This window comes from Sciurus vulgaris (genome assembly GCF_902686455.1).
Source record: "Sciurus vulgaris genome assembly, chromosome: 12".
Lineage (NCBI taxonomy): Eukaryota > Metazoa > Chordata > Mammalia > Rodentia > Sciuridae > Sciurus > Sciurus vulgaris.
The window spans coordinates 27842866-27867564 of record NC_136473.1 but is presented as its reverse complement, the minus strand read 5'-3'; the positions used below and the strand labels follow the sequence as shown (position 1 = coordinate 27867564).

Genomic DNA, 24699 nt, shown 5'->3' with positions numbered 1-24699 from the left:
TTGACTACAGAGTTTGGAATGTGGAGGAGTAGCAACGTATTACTGAACACTGCATTAATAAAATATGTGCTACATAAAGACAGAAATAGGTCCTGAAAAACATCGTTCCCTAATGACGTGAACTCACAGTGTGACTCACACTGAGCTACAAAATCCTGCTGGCCACAGACAGGTAGGGTCCACTGATCAGATGTCTCTCTGAATGCTGTGGGAAAATATTCTTGTATTTAGTTCCTCATGAATACAATCAAACTATAACTTGAAAAGGATTGAACTTACATGATGGAGTGAGACTTTCGTGTGTGTTTACCATGTCATCATCATAAGCAAAACTGTACATGTTATTATGTTGTATAACTGATATACAGTGGGGTTCTAGTGTTATTTTTCAGCTCACTAAAAAAGGCCAAATATTACAGCAGGTGGTGGAAGAAAAAAAAAAAAAAAAAGAATTGTACTTGCTTAGTCTGGAACTCTTATTTTCTAGCATCGTCCAGAATGCTCCAGATTTTCCCAGGGAGTAATCCTTTCCTTGCCTCATCTCTGCCAACATATCACCCCCAGGAACTGCTTTTTGCTCCACCTGCTGTGGACTTCTTTTTCTATACTGGTTACTCAGTTTTCCCAGACCAGCTGCTGGTTTTCTCATGACTGGACTCCCCAGTGGAAGGAATTATCAATGATATATTATTTGCTAAATAATCCATGGAATTCTCACCAGACCACAGAAGTTTTTATTTTACTTGTCCTCCAGGGTTTGAAATGACAGAGCAAGACACCTTTTGGCTTGCCCATAAATGTTTATCATGGTACAAGATATGTTCAGAAATGTAAGCAAAGGTCAAATTTTATAGCTTAGCATTTTGGATTTTAGTTGAAGTGAAAATATTTTAAAAAGTAATGTAAGCCGTACAGACATGTGCGCACGCACGCACATACACACACTCACACACACAGAGTTGGGGGCAAAGGGTAGAAGCAGAAGAGTCATTTAGAAAACTGCCACAAGAACCAGAAGAGATCAGTGATTTGACTAGTATTATGGTGGTAAAGTGGAAAGAATGGCAATGATATTTTCATACAAGAAAACGAGTAGCTTCGTTTTCATCCAACAAATAGTTATGGAGTTTCTAATGTGTACCAAGTCCTGTTCTAAATAGTAGGTAGTAGATAGAGACAGCAGAAATCCTATATTCATGCAGCTGTCCTTGTATTGGGTTGAGTCAGATGACAAGTAATTATATATATTTAATATATATTATGTGTATATAATAAATGTCTCAAACTTTTGCCATTGATAAACATGTTTCCAGTTTTATTAATGGTCTTTTATTTATGACTTTTAATTTTATGCAGCAAAATGTATAGCTTTTCTGTTGTGAAGTTTTTTCAATATCAATTGATGAGAGACCAGGTTCTGACTCTGAGCTACTTGCAGACAAAGAGAATCTGCCCTCAGTGCCTGGCGTCAGGTCAACAGTGGTTGAAAGAATGGTCGAATATAAACGTGATGATGAAGAATCACTAAAGCTGACCACCCAGAAGTTAAGGAAGGAATGGTATTACTATAATTTAATTTCCCTCCTCATTAAATGCATCAACTTGTACCTGAAGTACTGAGCTCCAGAAAGTAACTTCAGTTATTCCAAAATGCTCCTCTTTCTCAGTTAACTCCAGCTCCTTGAACACTAAGGTCTTTCTCCCCTTCACTTTGGTCCTTCTGCTGTGGAATGTTGTTCCCTTAATTCCGTCTGTAACTATTTCAACTTCCAAACCCAGCCTACATCTCTTTCCTTTTGGAACCCTCTTCTGAGTCCCATCTTGTGTTCCTTACTATTGTCTTTGCCAGTACCCGCATTTTTCCTTTATAGACATTACCAAAACTGCCAGGCTGTTGTTACCTCTGGAATGTACAGCTTCCTCACTAAACTGGAAGCCCCACCCAGGTCTTCTTCCCACACATGCACTGGACTGGGGTTGGGGGACACAGCGCTGTCTGCCCTCATCATGGGTAATACACTATCATGGATACATATGTTGGGAAGGGAAGATAAGAATAGTCATGCTTGGCTCAATTCACAATAGCTAAGTTATGGAACCAACCTAGGTGCCTTTCAATAGATGAATGGATAAGGAAATATGATATATATTACTCAGCCATAAAAAAAAGAATGAAATTATGGCATTTGTCAGTAAATGGATGGAAGTGGAGACTATCATGTTAAGTGAAATAAGCCAATCCCCAAAACCAAAGGCTGAATGTTCTTTCCGATATGTGGATGCCGACTCATAATAGGCCTGGGGCAGGGGAACGGGAGGTTCACCAGATTGAACAGGGGGAATCGGGGGAAGGGAGGAGGGACGGGAATGGGAAAGACAGTAGAATGAATCAAACATCACTTTCCTATGTTCATATATGAATACATGACCAGTGTAATTCCACAGCATGTATAACCACGAAAATGGGAAGTAATATTCCATGAATGTATATGTCAAAATACATTCTGTCATGTATAACTAAAAAGAAATAAAAATTTTTTAAAAAGTAGTAATGCTATAAATGGTGATAAATGATAGTCTTTTATGTGAAGTGGAAGACCCAGTGTATTTTTGATTAAGAAGGCCTGAGTCTGATGTGTCTTAATAGCAATTGTATCTGTATATAACACACACTCTTCCAAGCTGTGAGTCAGGGCACAAGCTGACAGACAGTGGTCACCATCCTCATCCAGCCATTTCTAACCCTCACCAAATGGTCAGGTCATTTTTGCCCTGCTTGATGAAAGCTTTACCAAAGTTCCTTACACTTGAAAATATAAAACGGCAGATATTTCCATGTATTGAATATGTATTTAAAATGCATTCTCCTTTGTGAGATAGAAAACATGACATCAATTGCCTTGACCAGAAGTCTATGTCCAGTGTTTTATTAAACATTCTTAACATAGTTTGGAATTTCTAACATTAATATTTTATTCCAACAGTACATTTCCAGCTGAATGATCTAAAATTTGCAGCCTTTTTACATACATAGATGCATATGAACCAGGTTATCTCTAGTTCTTAAATCACTTCCCAAAGGTAAGGAGTTGCTTAAGGGATGAATTAGCTCTACTAGGTCACTAGGGTACTTTGCGGTGCCGTATTACTAAACTCTCCATACCACTGGTGTTTTTCCAACCAAATCCCTGATCGTGTAGCCTATTTTTAATATTAAATCTCTCCGAACCAAAGTCATCTCTCTCTGGAAGGTCAGACTTTTAGAGCAGTATATTAATAATTTACTACCAAATTACTGAGTCATTTGGCCTGCTTAAGGACTTCACCCAATACTAACAAACAATTCAAATGTTCACATGAGAAAAGACCATGTTTTAGGTGAAAACTTAAGCCATCATTATGTACATTTTTAACAAGGAAACAATGTTAACATTTTGTGTCTAGGTATTTTTCTTCTGATTCTTATTTTTTACCTGACATATTTTCTGTACCAACTTTTTACTTTATTACTGTCAAGAGACCTAGTCTTGGCTTTTTTCTCTACAGTTAAAAAAAAAAAAGATCAAGGTTAAATCAATTAGAGAAAATATGTATAGGCAAACCATCATTTTTTACATCAAAAAAATCTCCAAGATATTTCAGTTGCTATAGGAAGGGCTTTTGCTTTTGTTCACAAAAATGTTAACATTTACAGAAAATGATTTAAAGTAACCTCCCCATTGTTTTTGCAAAATAATTCAACCCTATGTCTTCTGATATTTTTTGTGGTGGTACTTCTAGCATTTTTTCATGCATGAATGTATGTATATTTGGAAATGATTCAGGGTTTGGTTTTGTTGATTTTCACAGTCACAATCATCCTACACATTTGCTTACAGACAATACTTTTTAGTCTTTGTAATTATTTCAAGGTCGTTTAAGTATCTAGATCCTAATTTAAGAAATTTCTGAAGCCAGGTCCAGAAATAAAATGATTAATCTAGATACATATGGGTACCTGTCTAGAGAAGGGAGAAATTTGTCTTCCTAAAAGGTCATTCTAGTCAAAAACTATCAACAAAATATCAAAGTACCAGAGTTATTGCAACCTCCAGACAGTTTGAATTGGCCCTTTGCAAAGAATACTAAGTGACTGAGGAAACTGGTACTGTGTTTAGTTTAGTGAGATTCCACACTTTTTCCTGTTGCCCACTAGTTGATTTTTGTGGGTCAGTTTTCTAATCATATCTTTTGTCTACTTATATCTACTAAATCATTTCTTATCCATTAGTATGTCTTGTGTATTATGACAAGAAAATGTTGGAGATTAAACTTCTTAATAAGAACTGAAGCCATACCACTTTCTCAGCAGTGTAGCTCTCTGAGGGCACACAGGGTGGCTGTTCATTAGTGTCTGTGGATGGATGGTTCCTTGACACCCAGGAGAATTCACCTTGGAAAACATGAGCCAAGATTCTTTGGTTTGATTGTTTTACAACTCAGGAAAAGGCCTAACCCTTGGATGTGTCATCTTTTCACGTGGCCTTTCCTTAGCAGTGGAGAGCCAATTTAGATGTTCCAGTTTTGTATTTGTTTAGTTAGTGGCATTTCTATAAAATATACTGCTCAAGGGGCAATGGGAGAATAAAAGAACATGCACTCGGCATGTACAAGGCACTGGGTTCCATCCCCAGCATTTACACACACACACACACACACACACACACACACACACACAACGTTATAGGTATACCTATATAGGTATATTGCTCAAGATTATTTGAAGAAATAGCTCCCTCCTGTAGGGGTTTGGTGTTCTAGAACACTCTGTGTAGAAGTTATCTGCATCAGATTTTCTGCTGTGAATTTAAAGTCCATCTTTCTAAGGAATGCTGTATGAGAAGTGATGAACATTTATACAACATATGGTACTTAGAATGTATCTGCAGCCATTTGTAAGAAAAAATTCAAGAGCACTCTTTCTAATAAACTCCATTTAGGGTTCTCATTTTGCCGAGGGGGGAATTAGCCTGAGGAATATTTACATGACTTGTCTTTGCCTCTGCAGTGAGTCATTGGTAGTTTTAAGACTGGAACTATAAGTTCCTGGAATCAAAAGCGAAATTAATGGGAAAAGATACTTCACACTTACATACACACACAAATAAATAAACTTTCATCATATTTTCAAAATATACAATCTCAACTTCTTTGAAAGAAGGATGCCATATAAATTTTAAGAGTACTTACTTTATTAAAAAAAAAATTGAAGTGCATTTCTTGTTTTGGAACACCGTTATTTAATTAACTGACCTATAGTTGACATTTTTGCAAAGTTAACGAACTTGGTATTTGCTGAAATTTATGATAATAATACCAGGGATATGTTTGAGCTGAAGTCTTCGTTTTATTCTTTTACTTGTTATAAATATTTATTGCCTACTCACCATAGTTAGCCAAATTTCTGTTGTTTTGTTTTGAAGGAAAAGATACAAACATTTTTAGGAATGTTTAGAAATGTTTAGGAATGTAAGGAGTTCTAGAGAATTTCAAGATATAATATGTGAGGAAGAATAGACTCCCTCTCTGTCAACTCTTGTTCATTCATTCAACAAATGCCATTATAGTATGTATTCTGTGGTTAGCAGTATTCTAAATATTCTAGGCACTTGGGGCATATGAGCAAATGAAACTGAAAAAAAAAAGAAAGTTGTCCTTGTAAGGGTTATATTCTAGTGGAGGGAAACAGACACTAGTCCATATAGTAATAACTTACATGTTAGAAGGCAAAAGCATCGTTTTTATAAGTAAAACAGGATGAGATTGGGAATTCTGGGCTACAGTTTTAAATGAGATTACCGAAAACCTCATTGAAATGTTTGAGCAAAGCTTGAAGGAGGTGACAGGTGTAGAAATCTGGGGAGGGAGGATTCCTGGTTGTGTGCGACCAACATCATAGAGGCTAGTGAGGTTGGAGCAGGAAGGAAGGGTGTGTGCAGGGTTGGGGAGCAGGCACCAGGAAGAGGGTGTAGCAGCTGGGAAGAGGGGATGCTAGCAAAGGAGACTTGAAAGGAGCATCCAGTGAAGTAAGAGAAGACCCAGAAGAGTGCTTTCTTGGAATCAAACTGAGAAAGGGAGTAGAGGGTAGGAGACTATGAGCTAAGCTAACTGGTATGGTAGGTTGAAAAGTAGAGCTTTGAGAACTGATCACTGGGTTTTAGTCTTAGAAATCTGAGGGCCCGGGCTGGGGAGATAGCTCAGTTGGTAAAGTGTTTGCCTGGCAAGCACAAGACCCTGGGTTCAATCCCCAGCACCGCAAAAAAAAAAAAAAAAAAAAAAAAAAAAAAGAAAGAAAAGAAAACTGAGGGCCCTGATGAGCTTTTGCAGAGTGGGGGGAGTAGAGTTAAGAGAGAACTAGAGGTTTGGGGTTGTGGCTCAGTGGCAGAGTGCTTGCCTGGCACGTGTGAGGCACTGGGTTCAATCCTCGGCACCATTTTAAATAAATAAATAAATAAATAAATGTATTGTGTCCATCTACAACTAAAAATATATATATATTAAAAAAAAGAATTGGAAGAGGATTGGAGTGAGTATAGGCAACATTTTCTAGGTGTCTTTTTTTTTTTTCTGCAAAGGAGACTAAAACAATGGGCAGGAGCTTACAGAGGAAATAGAGTCAACAGAAGATTGTCTTAGGAAGAGAGAAATAATAGCATGTGCCTGCCGTGCAAACAATTCAATAGAATGGATGAGACATGGTGATGTCCATGCAGAGTTTCCACCAGGAATTCCTATTCCATAACTCCCACGTGCAAGTCATTCACCCCCTTTTTCCCCATTTCATTCAACTGTCTTCAATATATTGAGACAACGACACTCTCACCAAAGAGTTGCCTCTTGCCTGAATATTTTCATTCTTATGACTGGAAAGATAGTTTTTCATAAGAAATTACATTAGCAGAAAAATTCTTGTCTGTCATACCATTGGGAAATATATATGAAACTCCTAAAAATCTACTCTATACACAAATACACCCAATATGTTTTAATGTTATCGAATGGAAATTATACCACAAATCCAGAATTCAAAATAATATTAAAAGTGACCATATAATTTTAACTTCTTAAAAATGGTGTTTTTTGACCATGTCAAATATTGGGCAGAGGCTCCTGTATAAAAATGTAAACAGCCATTTTGCTGGCATTTGAAGGAATAACAAGGCAATAACAGTGCTTTGATATGTTACTCTTAATAATAAGCAAGTTAGTCACATCTTTGTATTTTAGACTGATCATTGGTAGTTTTCAATTAATTTCACCTTTGAGGCTGAAAACCAGCAAGTGTTCCTAACTGAACTGAAAGATGGCTCAGGAGACACCCAAATTTTCCCCACAGGTTAGCAGCCGTGGAGGTTATAGAAGGCCAGCTTGCCAAAGTTATATTCATTTCGAGGGAAGAGAGAAAAATTGACTTGGCCTGTTCTCCTGTTCTACTTATCTATCTGTACTATTGTTTCTATTGTGTATAAGTAAGGAAAAGAGTATATCATCATCCTGAGACACTCTGAGCAGCCAAGATATTTGGAGCAGCCAAGTCTACAAATTAGCACTACATTAGTGAATGTGAAATTATCTCTTCCATGAGATCCTCATTATACCTTTGTTGTGCCTTTTGGGAAGATAAAATTTTAAAATTTATGAAAATGTGTGTGTGGGTGCATGAGAGAGAGAGAAAGGTACTTTCCAGAGCACCAACCTTAAGAAGCTAGAGGGAATAATTTGAAAGTCATCATGATGACTTTATAGCCATTAGAAATGGCTATAATATGACTGGCAGACAGAAAAAAAGAAGTGTTTTTGAATAACAGAAACATTAGTTGCATGTAGAGGCTTGTTTCAGCTTTTAATTTTATGAAATTATACACATAGGCTTGAATTCAGACTGCTAAAAGTTGACTCCACATTCCTTTGGTTACTAACTGTCTAACTTCCTCAGGTAACTTAACCTATATGCCTCAGTTTTCCCATCAGTAAAATGGAGTTAGAGATTAAATCAGGTAATACTTGTGAGTCAGCACAGTTCCTGACACAATTGTTATCCTTCACAAATCAAGGGTAAGTTGACTGTCATCATTATTAACACAATGTAGAACCATCTCAAGCACACACTCCTTAACCTCTAAGAAATAAGGCTAAGTATAGAAAGAAGAAAACCCAGGAACTCTAATTCTCATAAAACATGACATTTCCAATAACATGGAGTTTACCAACAGCAACTTCAATGTCCTCTCTTAATTAAAAGATTCATTCATGTACAAAGTCCCTCTGAGATGATGCTGCATAAATGCAGAAGTCTCTTGCAGAATTGCTTGGGTATGTACCCATGTGGGATGGGGTGGAAAGGGACCGAGAAAGCTTAAACAAATTTCCTTGAAGGGTAGCACATCACACACTGGCCTTTCTGCAATTCATCAAACATGCAACCATGTCTTGTCCTCAGGCCTTTAGCATATGCTGTTCCCTCTACCTGGACATCTCTTTTCTTAACACAGTTCAGGGCAAAGTATTTTCTTTTATCCTTTGGGTTTTAACTCAGTGTCATCTTGGACTTTGAGCTCAGGACCCTAACTAAAACATAGTCCCCCGCTTTATCATTCTATTATCTCAGTCTTTATTTTCTCCTATAGCATTGTTTATTCTTGCTAACTTGGGGAAACAACAACAACAACAACAACAAAAACCCTGCCTTTGCTAGAATATCAAGCTCAGTGTAGAAAGGAAGTTTTTTTCCTAGCCTCCTTCCTAGCATTTAGCCTATAGTTATGGCACTTAAGAGTTTCAAAGCAGTAATAATAAATGCTTATGGATTTTTATTGTGGCTTTGGTTATTACAAAATTTCATCTCCATTATCACATACTATAGCTTCACAAAGTTTAAAATTTTTCTCATTCTCTTGATAAAATTGAAACTAACCTGTTAGCTTTTATGGAATCATAAAACTATCAGAAATGAGATCACAAAGATTCTTTACTGTTACTATGATGACATCAAGCCAAATGATAGTCAATCACATGACTTATTGTATGAATTGAGTAGTAATTTTATGATATTTGCAAACTAAGTACACAGTATTTATGAAGATGTGCTTAATCGCAATACATTATATACTTTGGGTTTTTAAAGTTGAGATCTCTCAAACTTAAAGATTAATGAGACTCAAATCACACAATGGACTTATATGGACTTCATTTTGCTCTCTTTAAACCAAACTTTGAATTAAAATTGTGGCAGAGTTGGGGAAATTTTTAATACTGCCTTGTTAGTTTCAACATTAAGTAATTATTACTAATTTTAGGTATGTTAATGGAGTGTGGTTATGATTTAAGAGAATCCTTAGCTCTTAGATATATATAATGAATATTTTAGAAATGAAATGATACCTTTGACTTGCTTGTAAGTAACCAAGGGTTGAGGGGAAATAATAGTAGATGTGGATGGAAATGAATAAAGATTAATTGACCATAGTTGTTCATTGTTGAAGTTGGGTCATGGATACATGAGGGTTCATTAAATTTTTCTGTCCTATTTTATATATATTTGAAATTTTCTGTGGTAAAAGCATTTAAAATGTTACCTTTAAGTCAGTATTAGGTTATGTGACATCTATATGTTCTCATTCTGTTTCTCATTTCCCCCCCACTTTTTTAGGCTTCTCCTCAACAAATTCCTTTCCTCTCTGTGAATTCTGAAGGGGTCTCTCTATTACTGTTGGAATAAATATAATTATAATGATTCTCAGATCACCTACTATAATGAGAAGGTCATTATCTACATACTAGATGCTGAATTTTGAGGGTCCCAAAACTGCCTATACCTTGCTATGTTCATGTACTTTACAAAAATGTGATATATTTTACAAAAATGAGGTCAACAAGGAAATGCTGTTCTACATCCTGTATTTTCCTTAATAAGTTACTTTGACTTTTAAATTTAAATAAATCTTTTTATTTAAAAAAAAAGTTGAGATCTCTCATTATCCATGAATAGTTTATCAAGAAACTAATGAAACAGGGAATTGCAGTTAAGATTTCTGAAGAAATCTAGATTGCTTCCCAGAACAAAAGTTAATTCTTCTAAACTGTGAAAGAGATGATAATGAAAAATAAAAGCGTTATCACTCCACCATCAAACAATACACATAGAATTCTTTCCCTTTGGTCCTTGTCTGTTTTGCTTTATTCTAAAAAATGTGGGTCTGGCCCATGCGGCAATGGAATGTCCTGTCTCTTAATGGCAGGTTAAAGGGAAACAGCTGGAGTCACTTTGCCATTGGGTTGGCACAAGTTCTGTGCATGGAGTCTGAAGAGGACAAAGACTTGTCAAGAATCATAGTCCTTGGGGTACTATGAGAAGCTGATTTTGTTCAAGAATGTCACTTTAGATTTCATATGAAGAGATGACACAATTTGGGATCCAAGATGCCATTTTTAAGTAGACTTACAACTCTTATCCTTTTGACTTTAAAAGAAAAGAAAAAAAAAAAAAAAAAACAAGAACACTCAAGAAAACTGGTGCTGAAAATATATGTTGACTAAGAAACAGAGTATAACATCAAAAAAGCAAACTTAACACATACACACAAATGCATTAAAGGAAAAGGGCGATGCTTTCTTGTGCAAATATTTGACATAAAAGTGGAAAAAGAAAGTGAAAACTTCATAAAAGCTTAAGTTAATCGAATTAAACTAAGTTTTCCTTTTTCCCAGTGAAAGTTCTAAGGATCAAAGAGGAAGATCCTGGGTTGCACTGTGAGTAGACCCTAGGCTCAAGCTGCAGTCTGGAATTGTACAATTAGCAATGTGAAGATTGAGATGTAGACAAGGAAATGATGTAGGTATGTGAAAATAAGAGGGAAAGACAAAACCTTCTGCAGAAGACTAATCACATTATAGGAACTGCAGAGATCAAGGGGACATCTTGTAATGACCCTGTTTGCGAGCTATGGAAATGACTGCCAAATGTTCCTGACAGGACTACTTGAGGCACCATGACCCAGAAAGTCCATATGGTACCAAAGGCAAAAAAGCTTAATTAGCTATATCACTTCTAACTGTATAAATCCGCACTCCCAGAAGGAAGGAGATTAATTGTAATGCATATGTTAGGAGGTGACTTTCAAACAACTCTGGAGACGAAAATATGCTACTCTTTAATAGTGTTTGTGTCTGGGTACAGAATTTAAGGTGATGGTTCTTTGTGTCTCTTTTAACAACAGTACATATAACTTCTATAATTAAAAAAATAGTTTGAAAGTCTGTACTATATCAGGTGGAAGGAATGAAAGCAGTCTGGTTCTTTCAATAAACTAAAGATTAGTTCATAGTGACAGCTCATAAAATAATCAAAGGTTAATAAGTTTTGGCAAATATTTGAAAGATCATTGTCAAGGGTCAGTGAAGAGATTTTTTAAAATTTCTTATTATTTAAAATGGGAAACAGTTCTCAAAATGATTATGCAATGTGAAAGTGACATCTGACTATTAGCATCTGACTATTAAAATCTTATTCTGTTTAACAGGAATTGAGATGAAAAAAAAAATCATATATATGTTCTTTCTCTCCTTCTGTACCTCATGTCATTTTAAGGTTCTTTTTTTTTTTCTTAATTTTGAGACAGCATCTCACTAAATTGCTTAGGGCCTTGCTAAATTACTGAGACTGGCTTTGAACTTGTGATCCTCTTACCTCAGCCTCGTGAGCCGCTGGGATTACAGGCATGCACACACCATGGCCAGTTATTTTGAGGTTCTTTGCTGATAGAAAATTTATATCTTCACTGAGATGTGGCCTGAACCGACAGCCAGGTGATTGGGGTTTCAAAATGCCAAGATTGGCGACAGTGGGGTCTGAGGTCCTTTATGAGAAAAAAAATTGTGCTTCTTGGTCATTTTCCAGTTTAGGAAGTCCTCTAGGAAGATTAGGAATCCCCTACTGTGTATGCTGTGTTGTAAGATTCATTTGTCCCTTGTAAATTTTACTTGAACAAAGATTAAAATGCATTTCTTTTCCTCAGGCATTTTTCATTCACTTCATAACAATATAGATATTCTATTTATGTCATGATATTAAGTTGAGGTATAGGGCTGGGGCTATAGCTCAGTGGTAGAGCACTTGCCTCAAACATGTGAGGCACTGGGTTCGATCCTCAGCACCACATAAAAATAAATAAGTAAAGATATTGTGTCCATCTACAACTAAAAAATATTTTTTAAAAAATTGAGGTATAGTTGAGCTCTAACTCTTATTCTGAAATCCGTAATCCATCTTTCTATTTATTTATTTTTAGCATTTAGAGCAGTAAAATTGGTATTAGCCTAGAAACCAAAGGAGGAGGGGAAGGAGGGACTTTATAGAATAATTTCTCCCACTGCACTCAAATAAGTGCATTTTGGTTTTTCAATTTTATGTTTAACTTTTAGAAACCCAGAAGTGTGCATTTCTTCTTAATAATCCTTAAAAATAAAAGTCCATTCGTATAAGCTACTCATAACCTTTTAACATCCTTCCTCTGAGCCCCAGTCACCTTATCTACAAGAAGAGTTTAGACTCAATTACTGTATTCTGTGAATCTTAACACAAGCTAACAAATCAACCAATCTTTGAAATTTCTTATGTATTGTTATAACAATTCAGTTATTTATTCCAGTGGCTTATTTCAAATGTCATTTTCTCTGTTGGAGAAGCAGTTCAAAGTCATTTTGAGCTCAGTTAAACTCATTGCTTTATAGGGCTGTGATTACTTCCATGTCCTAATTAAATGGCCAAATCTCTGTCTTACATCTTATGTGAAAAGTCACAAGCAATAAAGAGCTGTATTATATTATGAGTGATAAGCAGTTTGATTTTTGCCATCCAGTACTGTATACAATATTTATTATCTGTGAATTGCCTTTATGACATAGGACATACTTTTTGTAGCAGGTCATAGAGATTATTAAATAAAATGATTACGTGCTTTGTTGGGTGAGAGAAGGTTTCATCTGAAACAGAAACCTGACAAACATACCATGTGCCCGTTACTATAGAAGCAAAGAGACCTTTCCAGCTGTTTACACTTTGGATGTAAAATGGCAATTTAACATAGACTAACAGTGTGATGTGAGCATCTGCGTAAAAAGGCTACATATGGAGCATGCCCAGTGCGGGGAGTGCGTCCTCCTTCCCCCTTCTCCCTCCCCTCCAGATCTCTAAAGATAAGGCTTGAACTTTGCACTTGCAAATGTCACTGCATACGCTTTTTGCACTAGGTGTTTTTTTTTTTTTTTTAAAGGTCCTCTTACAACTGATTTCCCTTAACAATCCAAGAGCAGGGGAGCAGAGGAGAGAATATTTAGGGTAATAAGATGCATTAACTTTAGAACGAGTTGATGATGCCGTTGCACTTGAAGGATTTTTTTTTTTTTTTTTGAAAGACATATAAAAAATTCGAGTGTGTGCTGATACCCTTGGAAGGGGAAAATAAGAATCTCCTTGGATGGGAGTCTTCTGGGACAGGGAGTGAAAACCCTGGCAGAAGGGGACGGAGCAGAGGGGCTTTGCCTAGAGCATGGATAGGAAGGGAGCTGGGATTCTCCCGGGCTCAGCGTGCACTGAGAATCTGTGCCCCGGGCTGCAGCTGCGGACGTTAAAGGCGCTGTCTGGCTAATGAAGGCCACCTGGATCAGGCTTCTGAAAAGAGCCAAGGGAGGAAGGCTGAAGAATTCTGATATCTGTGTAAGCTCAAGGGCTTTCGTTTGGGGGAGACGTTGTTTTCTTTGCTTTTCTGTGTTGCAGTGAGTGCAGGCAGAGAGGGTGGTTGGATTTAGTTAATATGCTCCGGACTGCAAGAGAGGGAGCTAGGGAGATTCCTATCATTTTTTGAGCTCTTTTTCTTACGTTGTGATTTATTGCCAGAGGAGATATTCCAGGCAGGTGTTTTCTGGAGACGGCTCTTATTACATATCTATGTAAAGGTGATTTAAAATGTGTTGCTGAAAGAGGGAGAAAAGCTAGCTGCTAGTGTCTTATTACAGTTTTGCTGGGGAAGGTAGCAGGTGTATTTAAAGGTATAAAAGGATTCTTAAGATTACAATGGGAGTCATATCCAGGCAGTGACATTTGGGGGGAGTTCAAGTTCATAACTCATTAGACTTTTTTATTTTTTTGGGGGAAGGGGGTAGGCTTAATGTCTTTTTAGTTGTGAATACTTGCTTTAGCATGTGCATTGTTCTTGAAGCTATCCTTGAAACCCATCAGTGCCCTTCAGCTCTGCACTGCACCACTGGGCTGGTTTAATTATAAAGGTACTTGTTTTGGTTTCCAGAAAGAATAGTTTCTGGAATATGAGACTTGGGAAGGAATGGTAGCTCGGTGGACACAACTACCCTCCTGAAGGGTCTGCAACATCAAGTATGTTTTTCCAGCTTGGGTTGCTGCAAAATGGATTATTTTCTCATCTTTTCAGGAATTTATAGCACAATCGAGGAAGCAAACTGCCACGTCAGTGAGACTTTCCCAATGCAAACATCATGCATTGAATCTATTTTAAAATATACATTTTCCTCTCCAGGGTTCGGCAGACTCCTACACCAGCCGTCCATCCGATTCAGATGTGTCTCTGGAGGAGGACCGGGAGGCAGTGCGTAGAGAAGCTGAGCGACAGGCCCAGGCACAGTTGGAAAAAGCAAAGGTAAAACCATTTCTTCCTTGCCAAGGCCTTTCTTAGCATGCCGGGCTGTGCTGTGATGGACCACCTGTGGAAGTTTCTCTCTAAGCCCACATTTGCTCTTTTAGAGCATTCCATTGTCCAATTTTAAAAGGATAAAATTAATAGAGCGTATTTATTTCCTTTGGTAGAAGGAAGTGTGATATGTAAGAATGGTCTTCACTTTTGTTTTATAATCTGAGCATCCTGTTTCCCCAGGTGGGTGGTTTATTTACACACACACACACACACACACACACACATACACACAGAAGAATCTCTAAATACATCAAGAGGAAAAATGGTATCTAATATCCAAATATTTTACTTCATTTTCCTAGGCCAAATCTGTGATGGGGGTGGGGGGGGGAACTTTCTTCAAGTTCATGTTTATTTTCTTGATCTTAAGCAATCTATCCTCCAAATTGTACTCTGTATTTTATAGTGGTATCTCATATTTTAAAAAATACATTATACTTTTGAATAATAAAGCAAAAGGTGTTATTGATTTGAAGAGATCCTCCCCTTGGAGGATCGCACTTCCTCCTTCATTCCATTATACTGCAATATGTACATCTAGGAGGGAAACTGGAAATCAGATGTGACATATAGAATTAATTCCAGGCTGAATTTTATTTCACAATGAAATTATGAAATTATGATTTGAATTCTTTTTTACCATGGAGTCGTTTGAAAAACAGCTATTTCTAAAGCATAAACTATTGTCCATGTTTAAGGCATGTTTGTGCGATACTTGGTATCATCTGAGTGAATGTATTTTAACACGGTTGGTTTTTGTTTGGAAAAAAAATAATAACTGCTTTGAAAAAAAAAGTACTGTGTTGATCGTGCTAGGAAAATCAGGGTAACATTACGGTATTTCTGCTCACCGCTGCTTCTCCGAGATGAGTAGAACCCGTGTGTGTTGCTATGGGAATCCTAGCTTGGAGACTTGGTTTGAATGCATGGATAGTCCTTATGTAATATTCATGACCTCTTGCTCAGCTGCCAGAGTAGTATACCAAAGAGCTGCCAGGAGACCTTGACTTCTTAAAAGCAGTATTTCTGTATATCATGACAGTGTTCTCACCTCAACTGGTAGGGAATGCGAGACAGCTCATAAACATCAGGAGCTAGGAGAGCTTTGTGATGTTGGGAGCTGATGCACCAAGGGGTAGCCCAGTTGCCATCAACTGATCTGCTCCACCAAGACCGGCCATTGAAAGTGCCGTGAAAGTGAAATTAAATAATAGTTAATTAATGACTCTTCCATAAAGTTAATTGCTGCAAAGTTTGCTGGTCGTTAATGTGTCACAATTGAGAATCCATATGCAACATTCTATATTTTGCACCTCGGTGTCAGGAAAAGTCAAGGAAAAGAAATAACAGTTTGTATTCCAGAAATAAGATGGTTGGGTGAAAAGCCAATTTATTCATGTAATTTTCACATACCAGCTTCTCAGATTCGTATCATGTCATCCTACATCCCCAATGTATTCCAAAGTTGGTTTTCAAAATCTTTATCTGATTGGAGAACTTTTGTCGATGACTGTGTATTCTAAGTCATGAATTAAATGACATAGCTGCAGAGAACTCTGAACTCTTTCAAGCTAACATGGATCAAAATTTGATCCTAAATCAAACCATATTCACATTGCTTGTCCTTCTGCCTAAAAAGTTTACAGTTGCAGGTGATGTAGAAGATGGAAGAAAAAGAGAAATCAAGACAAAGACATAATAACTGAAGGACTATTTCCTATGTTTAATGAAAATAGTTTATTTACATTAGTTTCTCTTTAAAAAGGGATCAGTCTCTTAAACCTTTGGTTTATTCAAATGAGTTATTCCAGGGTGAGCATTTAAATGTGTTCTGAAAGACTATAAAAGGACTAGGAAGTAAGTTTACATTAAAATCATTTAGGGGCTGAGGTTGTGGCCAGTGGTAAAGTGCTTGCCTAGCATGTGTGAGGCACTGGGTTCAAATCTCAGCACCACATATGAATACATGAATAAAATAAAGATCCATCAACAACTAAAAAAGGTTTTTTAAAAAAATCATGTTTTTGTAGATCTGACTTACTCTAAAATCCTTGAAGAAAAATGGAAAAGAGGAACTGTACATGTCTAGTTCTTCATTAGGTTATTTTTGTTTTATCAGTAAACTTTGTGGGACCTTTTTCAAAGTTGAAAAAGATATGAATTCTTCCATTTTGGAAGAATCAAGTGTTTTCTCTATTATGTAACAATCCCTCAGACAGAAAGACTTTATAAGTTGGCGTTTTTACTCGCCCTACAAATCACATGTAATAAATGGATGCAAAGGAATAAACCTCAGCTATGCTTTCAGATCCTGGTCCTATATAAAGATGAACTACATTACCCATTAATTGCCTTAATAATACCATTATGAGGTAAGGTAATTGGCAAGTAGAGACACTGCCTTTTGAAATTAAGTGACCTAAAAAAGGTTATATAAGGAGGTACTCTATGCTGCCAATAAAACCCAGTACTCCTCACTATGCTTTGTTATGGCTTCTCCTGAACTCTATGAGAAACAGATTTTATGTTTAATTTTGAGGCAAGTAAATATCAACTGACATGACCTTGTTTTTTAACTTGGTGTTTTCTGATCCCAAATATGTGTTTTGATCTTGGCTAGTTTTGACATACTTTGCAAACCCTGCCTTGTTCAAGTTGATGTTCTTTAAGATTGCTTTAAAGATGAGTCATATAGGAATTTATTTACACATTCTTTCTTTACAAGCAACTTTGTTGAGCTATAACTTCCTCCTTTAAAGTATATAAATCAGTGGTTTCTAGTACATTCAGAGTTGAAATCTTTGGAGGGGCAATAAAAATTTTCTAAAATTGATATAAGAATTGATACAGAAATCCCCACTAGCAGTAACTAACTCCCCATTATTTCCAAATCCTCTTAGCCTAAGGAGGCTACTATTCAACTTTGTCTCTCGATTTTGCTATTCTGGATATTGCACATAAAAAGACTCATTATATAAGTCTGTGATGGGCGATTTTCACTTACATACTGTTTTAATGTTCATACTATAGCATGTATTAGCCCTTCCTTATTTTTATTGCCAAGTTATAGTCTATTGAGCATATATTCTAATTTTTTTTAAACGTTTATCAATTGGAAGACATTTGGGTTCTTCTACTTTCTAGGTACTATGAATAATGTATTTTGTGAACATTTGTTTGCAGGGTTTTTCATGGGCATATGTTTTCATTTCTCATGTATATACACCTAAGAGTGAATTGCTGGATCATATGATCATCTTCTTTATAGTTTAAAGAACAGTTTGTTTTCTTTATTCCCTTCCCAAAAAACATCCTTTCTTCCCTATATGTAGAGACTGAGTTGGCAAATATGGATGTGGCAAGGGCTGGAGAAGAGATGGATATAAGAGGTTCAATGTGGTATTCTTAGTAGAATCGATCAACAATAAATTTTGAGTCATTGTTATTGTCATTGAATGTCTACTACAGTGACCAATTATGTCCATCATCCTAGATATAGGACTCCTATAAAAACATACAAAGTTTTATAGGACACCTATAAAATATTTTTATAATGTCTCATACATATAGAGTGATAGAACATAATGGATTTTATAGAAATTGATGGCACAGTTGGTATGTAAGAGGGACTATAAGACCAGAGCCACAAAGGAGAAACAGACAGGTCTTGTGCCTGTAGGAAGCTTCTGCTGTTTAGGGAGAAAAGTTATGATAATAAAAAAAATGGAATTCAAGTTCCTTGTGAGATTAGAGAGGACTGTGAGCATCCAAAAGAAAAAAAATGTACCTTGCTTGCTGAAACAGAAAATCCTTCTTGGAGGAGATGTTGGCTTAAAATTAGACCTCACAGGATAGATATGTGAAGTTTACCTCCGGAAGTAGAAAGCAGGGGGTGAAGTAGAGCTAGGCCATCAGGATGGAAAGCACAGAGAACAGTGTGAGTAAAAACTTGGCAGCAAGAAAACATGGAACCTTCTAGAAAAAAAGTTAACTTTTTGAAATCCTACCAGTTAGAAATGTCTTTATTCTACCTTCATGAATGGTTTGGCTGGGTATATTATTCAAGGACAAAAAGTGTTTTCTGTCAGTTTCATAAAGATAGGTCTTTGTGCCGTCTACTACCATCCAGCTCTGGTGTTATGATTGCTGGTGGCATTCTGACTTTGAGTATGATTTTGGCTTTTTTAATTCTAATATTTTGAGAACTGTTCTTTCTTTGGTATTTTGACATTTTGGTCTGATCTCTTTCCGAGTGGATCTTTGCTTCTCGTGCTTGGTGTCTCTTGCCTTCAAGGTGAAGGGCCAGTCGCTTTAGTTCTAGAAATCTATTTTTCTTTGATAATCTCTTCCCCTGTATTTTCCTTTTTTTCTGGCTCTCTAGTTTGTCAAAGGTTTGATTAGAGAGTTCTTTTGTAATCATTCTCTCTTTTTGTTCTGAGTTTTTCCTCAACTTCTAGCCCATCTACTGAAATTTAAATTTTTGTCAAAATGTCTATAAATTTTTCTCGAAATGTTAGAAAAACAAGGCTGCTTTTCAGCAGCATGCGTACATTCACTTAGCTTGAACTTTCTTATGCATAGGAAATAAAAAGTGTGTAGAATACCTTGAGGCCTAGGTTAGGCTTCTGCATTTGCTTATGCTATGGCTGGGTAGGTACAGTCCCAGGCACTAAGACTGCCTTTGTTCCGGTCCCCTCCAGTGTTAGTTGACAATAATAGTAATGGCAACAGTAACACTTAATGCCCAATTACTGCTCATTGTAAACTATTTGAAAGAATTTTTTTTAAAGCAAAGCTCTGTTTTTATGGCATTCTGAAATACTGTTGATTATTGATACTATCAGCATCATTCTCGCTCATGCTCTTGCAAAACTGAGAAAAATTCTCTCATTTTCACTGTAGAACAATCCAGTCTTAGCTTGGTGGCTGAAAGCTGACTGTAGTTCTTTCCCGGGTAACAATGGCTAGCAGATAGGTGAGCTCTTACCAGGAGATGACCTGTCACACATGTCTGAGGGTTGGTGGCTGTCATCCTTAGGGTTTGCTCTCCTCTTTGAGGTCTTTTGTCTTCCACCAGGCTGGGTGGGGCTTGTTCACCTGTGGGCTCAGGGTGGCATTGAAAGAGAACAAAAATCAACAGGTGACATCAAGTCTATTGTGTGTCATTTGCCAAAGCAAGTCACAGGGCAAAGCTTGGAGTTGGTGCAGATGGGAAATACCAAGACTAGCAGTCAAAGGAGTATATTGCAGCTATTTTCTGTGAACAATCTGCCACGCCTCTTTTTTTTTTTTCTTCCTTACATCTTTGGAAGAAGGAAAGCCTCCACAGCATCCTTTTTCCTTCTCTCCTTCTGCTTACCTCATCACCCAGACTTTATCCTCCTCCTCCCAGTTTTTCCTTCCTCACTCACTCTTTCGCACCATGAGACTGATTTCTGTCTCTTTTTGCCGATGTTCTCTAGGGACCTTCTGATCACCAAATCCATTGACCTTTCATTAAGCTCTCCTGGATGTGTCTGCAAACAAGGGGACGTCTCCCCTTGTTCTCCTTCTCTAGAAAGTCAGTTCCATTCTAGAGGCACTGGCTGTAACACAAAACCGACTACTGCTGCCACTCTGCTTGTTCCTGCTCAGTCTCGTGTGTATCAGCTTTTGGTCCCCTCTGCTGAGATGTGGAAGTCCATCCACCCAAACGCTGGCGCCTTAGCCTGCTGCTTGCTGTTCATGGCCTTAGGCGAGCTACTAGTATGCATGTCCAACTCTGGAGAGTCCCCAGGGGATCCCATGAGGCAAAGGGGTGTCCCACAGCTTGTGATCTGGGTGTTCCATCTAGGATGTAGCTCATAGCTCTCTTTCCCACTCATGTTCTAGAGTGAAATCTCTGTGTAAGTTTTCCTTTGAACATAGTGATTTTTGAAACCACCGCCATCCTCTCCTTTTCCATCTCCTCCACTCAAGGCTTCAGACATCACTGTAAATCTGCGCCTTTGGTTCTGACTTCCCTCCCTCACGTTAGCATCTCGGCTCTTCCTCCTTTGGGCACCTCTATTAATTCTGCCATCGATTTAAAATGGAACTCCTTGTCTTTTCCTTCCAACCCTTTCTTCCCTGTTTTCTCTTTCTGGCAGTGTTACCTTCCCGCCTCCCAAGTCTGAAGCCTTGAGCCAGAAATTAGCAATTTTTTTTTTTCTATGAAGGATCAGATAGGAAATACTGAAGGTGTCATGGGTCACTTGGTCTCTGTGGCAACTCCTCTCAGTGAAACATTCCATCTCTGCTGTGGACTAGCAGTTTGGCCTCTTGAGAAGTTACATGGTAAGCTCAGTGTTGCCTAATCCTAACCCTAACCCTAACCATTGGTAAAATGTTAGTGTGTCCTGCTTCTCAGGGTTGCAGTAATAACTGAATGAGCTGACATATGTTAAATGCAGGAGTCCTAGAATCTTCTCCTCCTGCCCTGGGCCTCTTACAACTGTACTGGAATGTATGGTTCCTGCTGTCAAGGAGTTCCACGTCAAATGGGAAGTCTGTATTAGAAGTTACAAAACCAAAGTCTTGGTTTCTTTTGAATTAAGTATAGTCTCCATATGCCGTTTTATAGGGCCACTATCCTGTTAGCATTATTCGTTTCTAATTTTTTGGTAAGTGCTGTAAGACAGACTTGTTGTGTCCAGTGTCTGCAGACCTGAGCAGGATGTGACTGACATTGACGCTTTCCCTTGGTCTCCCAGTAGCTCACTGTGGCAGGTCAGATTGTACTCTCATCTGTCCCCACAACCAAGGCATGCATCTGGTCTCCTGAACTGTGACTCTGAGCTCCGTCCATGATGGTAAAGATCTCTTCTTCTCTGTCACACCAGAATAGACCCCTTAGTTGTCAAGGGAAGATTAATCCTCCTGCCTTCTTCCCACAGGCTGTTTTCTAACACCTGAATATTTCTGGAATAAAATCCTACATGGCTCCTGATTTCTGCAGGATTATATTTATCTTGGCAATCTACCTGTGAGTTAGTTTTAAATTTCTTGTGGATGAGAGTCTCACATTTTGAAAAGAACCTGATATTCTAACTCAACAGTCTTGCAAGATACATTGATGGTTTTTATTAATGGAAGTTGGAGAGGATTAAGGTTTGCCCACACTTAAAACTGTACTCTTGTTTAAGAACCCTTGGAAGGAATGTTAACATAATAAAGACTTCTGGCTATTTCAAAACCATAAATGGATTGGGGAAGGATTATTATAAACTTTATGGTTCAAGCCTTTTTCTTTCTCAAAGAGCTGTAACTGAATATCTTTGTATCATTGTAAACGCAGCTATAAATACATGATTCTTCCCTTCCTTTTTCTCTACCAGAAATGAATAGGGAACAACACAAAAACCTCTATTCAGAGCTTAAATTAATCAACCTCTCTGATCTACTGAGTTTCTGCCCCCCAAAGATAATTTTTTTTAAGAAAAAAGCAAATCTGGTAGGGATTTTATTCCACTCACTTAACATTTGATGGACTAAGTTGTACTGTTGAGTGGGAGTTAGGGGAAAAGCAATCTGAGATGCGGTTTCTCTCTCCAGAAGCTTGTGGTTGAAGGGTGATAGCTAGAAATGTGTGTCACTGGGCTGAGCACTGTGATCAACAGTGCTGAGTGTTAGACCAACAGCCCTGGGATCCAAATACTTTAAGAATGAGCAGACAAACCTCAGTGCAAGTGGGGTGCAGAAGGCTCCGAGGGCAATCAGGACAAAAAATGCCCCTGCTGTCATCTGAATGTCTCTGTGGGGACACAACCTTGGCTAGGTAGTTTCTATAAGGTGACCAAGGTGATCGCTAATGAAAGGGCCCAATAAAGTCTGCTGTTTTGGTTTAATTTTGTTTTAAATCTCACTTGATTCTCAATTTATCTTAAAATAACTCTACTGAAGGTTGTTTGCCTTTTACCCTCTGAAACCATTTTTAAGTGAATAGTTCAGTAGTGTCACTGTACTGCCATTGCTGTGCAACAGATTTCTAGACCATTTCATCCTACAAAACAAGCTCTGTACTCATCTAAATAACAGCCCCCCATTTCCCCTGACCAACTGACATTCTCTTTGTTTCTATTATCTTGACTGCTAAGTTAGATACCTCGTGTAAGGGCAATCACACATTGTTTCTTCTGTAGGTGGTTTAAGTCATTTAGCTTAATGTCCTTAAGGCTCATCCATGTCGTCATGTATGACAATTTCCTTCTTAAGACTGTATAATATTCCCCCCCATATATATATATGCGTGTACACACACACACACACACACACACACACACCGTGTATCTTTGTTCATTCATCTTGTAAACCAAGACACCATAAATGAAGTTACAGTAAGAGCAAGAGGCAGGGATTTTTTCGTTTGTTTTGTTTTGTTAGAGGGGTGGGGTATGCAGAATAGATTTGCTAATCAGAAAACACAGGTCAGTTAGACCAAACCAACATTCTGCATCTACTCAGGAAGGAAGGAAACATATAATAACCCCATTTTATAGATGAGGAAATGATGGATAGTGAAACATTGTGCCAAAGGTCACTGATCTCCTAAGTAGCAGAATTTGGGTAAGGATCAAGATTCTGATCCTACATTCTTTCACCGAAGCCATGAACCAACCCCTTTTAGAAGGATATAAACTATAAATATCTTACTTTTTTCTCTGTTTAATGTTCTGGAGGGATTAAAGGGGGAAAACTGTTTTTTTCTATATAAAGACAAAATAGTTAATTATCAAAACAATTTTAAAAGTAAAAACACCACCTGTACTTTTTTCTTTTCTCTTGAGTCTAGAAAGTACCAGTAGAGTTCACAAGCAAAACACTCACTTTTTTTTTCTTGAAACTAATAAGTTGTTAAAGGGATGTGTACTCTATTCTTGGTTAAGTGGAGATATAAATAAAATGTGCTTAAAACTATTTGAATGGAAGTTTTCCTGTAAAGAAATGGAAAAATAATTGAATATCTAGGAAATAGGTTGTATTAAGATGCTGGAGGAAGAAAACAAAACAGCTTAAGTAAGATGAAGAGGAGAAAGTTGAAATCATAATGACATGACTTGAAAAGCGATTTCATTCATGTCTGTTTCTAAGGAAAAAACATGAAACAGGCTAAAAATTTTCATAGACAAAAATGTGAATTTAAATGTTACTGTTGAGAGAGATGAGAATGTGTTATCAAGGAAGATCAGGAAAGAGCTTTCATGATGGTTTTTAAAAGAAATTTTTGTGACTTAGTTTTCCTTTTTTTATTTTCCTTTTTAGAAAGGAAGATGAATCACATAACTTATCAAAGTTATTTATATTCTAGTGATTTCCTCCTGAGAGTTGTTTGTACTGATATTTGTTTGCAAGATTAACACCCACTGCTTTAAAAAAGAATAGTGTCAATTCCTGAATATTTGAGGTCAAAACCTCACCAGCCTCCCTCCCGCCCAGGTTGGGACAGGAAGTGAGCTGGGCAAAAATGTAGAGGGACTAGCCTGCCGTCTAGCTCTTCCCTGGGTTTTAAACCACGATGACTTTGTCTCCTTAGAACTATAGTCACCCTTGAATGAAATATTTATTGGGCCGGTTGTTACCTTAGAGTTGAGTCACCCTGCATTCCTTTACAGACTAGTGTTAAGTTACACTTTCCTTCTACAAGGATCCTAGTGTCAGATGCATTCAGCAGAATTAGAGGTACTTGCCTGTGACAAGGACGTCTGAACAGTCACATGTGATACTGCTTGCTTGTCCTCTGAGCATGTGACCCGTGACTTCCTCTTGTGTGTTGAAGTTGCCGGAAGCACGTAATAGTCAGGCGGAGGATGCAGAAAATGGAGCGTAGAACCCCTTTGAGTAAAGATCCGCACGTGCTGTATTCATGCATTATTCACTCCATGCTCTTGCAGGGTCACCTATCTTTGGTGTGTGAGAGGCT

At 37.5% G+C, this 24699-nt stretch overlaps 1 protein-coding gene across 1 annotated transcript in view; it reads left to right on the top strand.

Annotated features, from left to right (window-relative positions):
• The window catches only part of LOC306641908 (uncharacterized protein), a gene marked incomplete at its 5' end in the record, with an annotated part of 274212 nt that extends 250582 nt beyond the window's left edge, over nucleotides 1–23630 (top strand). The window contains one exon of the mRNA XM_079107261.1: nucleotides 14589–23630. Coding sequence (XP_078963387.1) covers nucleotides 14589–14712 — 124 coding nt within the window. The 3' untranslated portion in view covers nucleotides 14713–23630. The remainder of the gene's footprint in view (nucleotides 1–14588) is intronic.
• Nucleotides 23631–24699: the final 1069 nt, after the last annotated feature.